Genomic DNA, 6,867 nt, shown 5'->3' on the forward strand with positions numbered 1-6,867 from the left:
GGTCGGAGATATTTGAGACCATCTGGACTTCGGGATGGATTGCAGATTTGACAAGATATTTTTTAGCCTGTTAGTAGCTTCAATCCAAGTACCCGTGAAAGTCGCAATGCTAGGACACATTCTGTTCATCAAGATTAAGTGAATTCCGTGGAAACGGAGAATGCATATTCGACACGTGGCTTGATGTTGTGTTACATTGAGCGTGGGATATTCAAAAGTCTTGATTTTGGTAAAGTTAAAGAAAATTTTCAAAAGAAGGACATGGCACTGCCTTCTAGGCGCCATTAAAGCTTCATTATTAATGGATATGTTTTAGATTGTTTTTCTATTTGGACAAACATGTTTACATTTTCTTTGTATCTGGTTATTCTATTTAGGATCATTTGAAAATATTAGTGTACACTGGTGTGTGTTATCTGTGTTGGTTTTGCATCAAAATAAATTATACTTCAGAGTTCGCCCCACCTTATTTTTTTTCCGTCCTCCGCCACTGGATACAATATATAACAATCCATGTACACACCTTGAATGGGAACAGAATGTTAAACAGATGACATTACAATAAACAGACAAGCGCAAGATGAAACAGTGACAACCGCAAGCACATGGATAGTCGAGTCGATCTGGACTTCGGGATCAGAACTTGATGATGAAGTCATAGATATGGTCGCTGACCTCCTGGGCCCTCTCCTGCTGGATAAAGTGGCCGGCGCCGGGGATGACGACCACCTCATCTAGCAGTGGAACATCCTCCTTAAAACCACCGCCGTGGATGTATTCCTGGATCCCCTCAAAGTTGTACGTGATGTCACCGTCCCCCACGATGTACTTGGTCGGCACCTGCACTTTGGCGTCTGCCCATGGCGCCGCCAGCTCGCAGTTCTTGTCAAAGTTGCGGTAGTAGTTGATGGCACCAGTGAAGCCAGTCTTTTCAAAGGAGGTGACAAAGTAGTCCATGTCGGCCTCGGTGAGCCAAGGCGGAAGCGGTGATGTCGGGTACTTGTGGTCGTCCATCTCCTCATCGCAGAACACGCCGTGGCTAAAGCAATGGCACAACATTTGCCTCATGAGGCGCTTGGCGTGCGCTGGCGCGAACTGCTTCTCCGCGACACCTGGCTCCTGTAACGTGGACCATACACATATATACGTTTTGTAATGATTTCGTGCAATAGTTACTCATGGGCATCTGAAAATACATAGACGAACTGAAAGCTCCGGACAAATGCGTGATGGTGGCTTGCCTGGAAGCGACACTTGTAGTAGTTGGGGCCGTATGCGCGATTGAAGTACTCTATGGGATTCACGAAGTCGGGGCCGTTGCGGATCATGATGTTGCGCATGAAGGCAACGCTGGTGTTAGCGAGTGCCGTCACACGCTCCGGACGGAACAAGCACAGGTACCATGCGATGAGCGCGCCCCAGTCGTGCCCCACCACAAACACCTTCATTTCAACCATGACGCGTAGGGTATGAGGTCAAAATCAAATCAGTCACAACATTAATGTATGCAGGGGATGGCTTATGAATTATATTGCACAACAAATCTCCCCTGATATTAACAAATAATCAAGAAAATTTTGGTTTTTGCCCAACGAGAAAACACAAGGCTTATGAATTCACTTGGAGAAGCGAGAAGATTAGTACAGTTGCTGAAACACTGCATAATATATAATATAATACATATAAATAGAATATCACCTTCCATGTGTGTGCGCTGACTCAATGTTCGTATAAAAAACATATTTGTTTCCTTCACGTGTCCCCAATCAGGCATTTGCATTATTACAATTTTGTCTTGTTTGATTATACAACATGGTAGCCAGGTACAAAAGGAATCTTTTACTTAAGCACGGGATGATGTATTTTTAGTTATTATGTTATTAATCTAAATATTTATGTTTATATACAACAAAATCTCAATGAAATATATTGCAGACAATCCCCCGCAGCAACACGTGGGGTACCATCTAGTTATAAAAACCACAATGATATAAAATAGAATATATGGATATGGTCATTTGTTTTGTAAGTCTTTTTTCCGTAGGGACTTTAGTATTAAGTCGTATGTGTGGTGCAACAGTTTTATAGACTTCGCTTGTCATAACTATTCACAACATAAAAAAATGGTGGTGGCCTTTTGTTTAGTAAATGTACACTTTATTTTTGTTACTTTCCCACAATTTCACATAGAATGCATTTTCAAACTCTAACTATGAATCAAAATATGTTCTTACTCCCTCCATCGCTGAACAATCTCATTCTACTATATGCTGTAATTTCTTTCCGATCTTAATCAGTGTTAGCATCTGATTTGTGGGCGTGTCACCGGCCTGCTTGTGGTGGGGGTGTGTTGTGTGTGTGTGCTCATGTGTCTTATGGATAATTGAGAAACAAACTATATTATTTGGTTACAAGGTAAGCTTAATTGTACCTTTGCAAGCCCTAAGGTGTCGAGGAGCGCAACAAGGTCACCAACGATGTGAAAGGCGGTGTAAGAGGCCACATCTGGTGGTGCAGTTGTGCCACCATAGCCACGGAGGTCAGGTGCGATGCAGCGGTAACCACGAGCCCCCAAGTGGTCCATCTGATGGCGCCACGAGTACCATAGCTCTGGGAAGCCGTGCAGGAACAACACCGCCCCCTTGGCGTCCACCTCGGGGCCGGCTTCCGCCACATGCATCGATATGCCGTTCACCTTCACAGTCCGGTGTCTGATCACCACACCCTCCATGGTCAACCAAAAACTCTCTCTCTCCCCCTCTCTCCCCCCCCCCCCTCTCTCTCTCTCTCTCTCTCCCTCCCTCCCTCCCTCCCTCTCTCTCTCTCTCTCTGTGTCTGTGGTGTATGTGTCTGTGCGTTGCAACTCGAGCCTGTGGGAGGGGCTATTTAAAGGCAGAACTTACCAGCCGTGGTACTGTTTTCATGTTAGTTTTTAGTTTTATGCGATGGCGGATGCGTTGTGGTTTGAACACGTGAATGCATGTGATGCATCGTCAATCAACAATATTCCCACAGCTGGCCCGGGCTGTCCACACTAGTCGTGTTCCCTGGCTTCACCTGCGGCCGTTCGGAGGGTCGGAATCGCGCACGTGCGTTTTCAGAAGTTCGGAAGAAAGAAATAATGCAGGAGGGACATGCTCCTGTAGCCATGAAAAATATCAAATCGGCCGTGTGTCGCGTCGTGTTCATGTGTTAGGTGCGTGCTATCCATCCAGCGAGCTAGCCAACCTCCAAGTAGGAATCCATCAAGGCAGCTAGCTCATCAAATAATTAATTACTCGTTCGACGGATCAGAAAGGCCGGCCACAACTTCGTGGTTATGAGCGCCTATGAACAATTGGTGATCCCCGCTAACATCTTTCATTCAACATGCAAACATGTCATACAACATGTATGAGAATATTTTTTACTCTATTGTGCTACTTATATACAATGTTTTTTCTAAAATTATACAGTAATCAAATACAACCAAATATGTATTTTTAGTTTTGGACCTTATATTATTAATTTATATATTCATGATCCATACAACCAAATGACATTGTAATATGTTGTAACCAATTCGTGGAACACTCTGCAAGGTACTATCCAACTAGAGGAAACCTCGTTGCTTATTTCTCTATGTACTTATCGTGGTCTGGCCTGATCCAATTAAGCAATTGATGGCACTTGCTATATCATTTTTTCGACGAAGGGTAGATTTTATTAGCTAAATGTAACACTCTGAGCACATACCCGGCCTCTGCATAGTTTGGATGCACATAAACAACAACAACAACAACAACAACACACACACACACACACAACATACCAGCAACCAGCAAAGTCATAATAGACCAAAGCTATGTGTGGGCAAGAAAAAAACAAATCATTCAAATTTGATTGGCAAACTACTGTAGCAAATACCATATCCACACCAACCATCTCATGACACCACACGTACTATGAAGTTCTTCAACAACAATGCCTTGAGGAAGGGAGCGACACTCATGCGCCACCGCCACCAGATCCAACCATCAAGGCCAGAATCTCGGTTTTCACCCTGAAAAAGCAATCGAAGCATATCCGAGCAATGCCTTCAACAAGGTAATGACGCAGAAAGACGTTGCCACTAAGGAGTCTTACACTAATCGAGGAATCAATGAACCACTATAGTGGTTCATAAGTCACAACAAAGAACAAACATACATGTTTGCATAATTGATTAGATACGTGGCAATTGAGTAGATAATATTTCATAAAAAAATTGAGTAGATAAGTAGTGCATCACCACTTTGATATTGCCAAGTGCTAGTATTTTATGGATGTATCATTGGATAGTTGTGGTATTTTATTCAGTAAAATACAAAATATTTATATACTCATACGTGCTAAGTGAATTACAAATAAAATATTAACAAATTGGACGGACAAGTTTCAAGAATAAGAAAATCGTTGAGCATCTTGTGGAGAACTAGCCTCTCAAGTCCGTAATAAAGCAAAAGGGGCACACTCCCGTAGCCATCAAAAATATCAAATCGGTCAAGTGTCGCGCCGTGTTCATGTGTTTGGTGCGTGCTATTTATCCAGCTAACTAGACAATCTCTGAGTAGGAATCCATCATGGCGGCTTGCTGATCAAATAATTAGAGCTAGTTTTATTTTGCATCCACAGTGATATTTTAGTCCTTCGACGTATTAGAAAGGCTGGCCTCAACTTCATGGTTATGATCACCTATTAACAATTGGTTATCCCCATTAACATTTTTCACTCAACATGCAAATATCTCATGCAACATGATTAACAAAAAACTGTTCATTCTATGCTATTCAAATTTTCATGCACCATACAACCAAATGTTATTTTAATATGTTGTAATCAATTCAGGCAGCAATGACAAGGTACCATCTAATTTCAAGAAATCTCGTTGGTTATTTCTTCATGTATTTACTGTGGTCCGGCCTGATCCGATGACACTTGCTAGATCATTTTTTCGACAAGGGGTAAATTTTATTAGTTCAAAATGAAGCATGAAGAGGATACAAACACTATGAACACACACCCGGCCTCTGTATGGTTAACACACACACACACACACACACACACACACACACACACACACAATCATAAAAGACCAAAGCTATGTGCTGGCAAAAAAAACTAAGCATTCAGAATAGATTGGCAAACTGTGGCAATGAACATGTCCGCGCCAACCATCTCATTACACCATACAAGACGACAAAGTTCTTCAAAGCTACACCACGAGGAAGGGAGCGACACTCATGCGCTAGTGTCACTGGATTCAATCATCAAGGTCGGAATCTAGGTTTTCACCTTGAAAAATATGTCCAAGCACATCCAACCAATGCTTTCAACAATTTAACGATGCAGAAAGACGTCACCATTGAGAAGTCTCAAAATAATTGAGGAATCAATCAATCACTAAACAAAATAGTGGTTCACGAGTCAGACCAAAGAACAAAACATACATGTTTGCATAATTTATTAGATAAGTGACAAATTGAGTAGGTAATATTTCATAAACAAAATTTAGTAGATAAGTAGTGCATCACCTCTTTGATATTACCCAGTGCTAGTATTTTAAAGATGAATCAGTGGAGAGTCATGGTATTTTATTTAGTAAAATACCAAGTACCTATAGACTTCTACGTGCTCAATGAAAAAAAAAAATAGAAGGACAGGTTTCAAGAATAAGAAAACATTGAACATCTTGTGGACAGCTAGCCTCCCTTGCCCCAATAGAGCCAAATTACCAAATAGCCTGGTGGCATCACAACATGTTACCTGCTCTCTTCGGAAGATATTTTTTTAAGGCGTTACCTACCGCTAGTAACCATACATTAGATTAAACATGTGTGCTTTTTTGTTATATTTGTCTTGAATATTATGTACGCAAGGGGTTACGTGGACTTGGAGTTGTAATCGGTGTGGTTAGGTACGAGTCGTGTAGGTGTCGGACACGTTGTCTCCTAGGCCTCTTATATACGGAGGGGTACCACACGTTGTAACCCATGACGACTTGATAGCAACAGGTACGCGGGGGAGCCGACTGATGGTGTCCTGGACTAGGGGGTACTCACCACTTGGTCTCCCGACCAGCTGGATCGGGTCGAGGACCCCCATGGCGGTTCACTCATAGGCCAGTTCGGACAACCCATGCCGCATACAAGGGATATTCCATAAGACTTGATGATCAAGACAAGGACTCCTCTCCACCAACGTATTCGACTAGGACTCTTGTTATCCTAGGCCTCCGGTATGTTATATAAGCCGAGGCTAGGCTAGTCGATGGAGGATCATGACATTATTCATCATACCCTCAGGTTTAGACCACAACATACGATCTCGAGGTAGATCAACTCTTGTAGCCCCTATACTCATCAAAGTCAATCAAGCAGCATGTAGGGTATTATCTCTCGAGAGAGCCTGAAGCTGGGTAAAATCCCGTGTTCATGTTAGCATCGATCCTAAGACACACAGCTTGGGACCCCCTACCCGAGATCTGCCGGTTTTGACACCGACAATGGTGCTTTCATTGAGAGTTTCGTTGTGTGATCAGCAATGGATCAATGACTGGTTTGTAGATCAACTGCAACGTCGGCGTCTTCATCGCCGACTCGACTGGTCACCTCGGCTGGGCCGAGGACCAGGCTCCTCTTCGGATCGTCAAGATCGGACATATGTCTTCGTCATCATCAACTCTGATCTCTCTCAAGATCATGTAGGAATCATCCATGAATCCCGGGGGCTCAACGTCAACATTGCCCTCGTGCGACCGTGCCGTTTTTCCGGACAGCGAACTTGTATCCACCGCCACCGCCTCCTCGAGTGTCTCTTTAACAATTGCTTCGGTGGAATTGTGCAGAA

At 43.0% G+C, this 6,867-nt stretch overlaps 1 protein-coding gene across 1 annotated transcript; it reads right to left on the minus strand.

Moving 5' to 3' along the window:
• Window positions 1-524: 524 nt before the first annotated feature.
• LOC109768835 (epoxide hydrolase 3) lies at window positions 525-2,780 on the minus strand. The gene is made up of 3 exons (XM_020327563.4): window positions 2,432-2,780; window positions 1,242-1,442; window positions 525-1,119 (listed from the first exon to the last, which is right to left on the minus strand). Exons 1-3 carry the CDS (start codon window positions 2,729-2,731, stop codon window positions 637-639), a joined length of 984 nt encoding a protein of 327 aa, XP_020183152.1. The 5' UTR covers window positions 2,732-2,780; the 3' UTR covers window positions 525-636.
• Window positions 2,781-6,867: the final 4,087 nt, after the last annotated feature.

Source organism: Aegilops tauschii, chromosome 3 (assembly GCF_002575655.3).
Source record: "Aegilops tauschii subsp. strangulata cultivar AL8/78 chromosome 3, Aet v6.0, whole genome shotgun sequence".
In the NCBI taxonomy this organism is placed as follows: domain Eukaryota; kingdom Viridiplantae; phylum Streptophyta; class Magnoliopsida; order Poales; family Poaceae; genus Aegilops; species Aegilops tauschii.

Coding starts and splice junctions, on each gene's coding strand:
- LOC109768835 (XM_020327563.4), bottom strand. CDS start 2,731: ATGGAGGGTGTGGTGATCAGACACCGGACTGTGAAGGTGAACGGCATA. Junction 1,443..2,431: donor ACACCTTAGGGCTTGCAAAG/GTACAATTAAGC, acceptor GTTGAAATGAAG/GTGTTTGTGGTGGGGCACGA. Junction 1,120..1,241: donor ACTACAAGTGTCGCTTCCAG/GCAAGCCACCAT, acceptor TCCACGTTACAG/GAGCCAGGTGTCGCGGAGAA.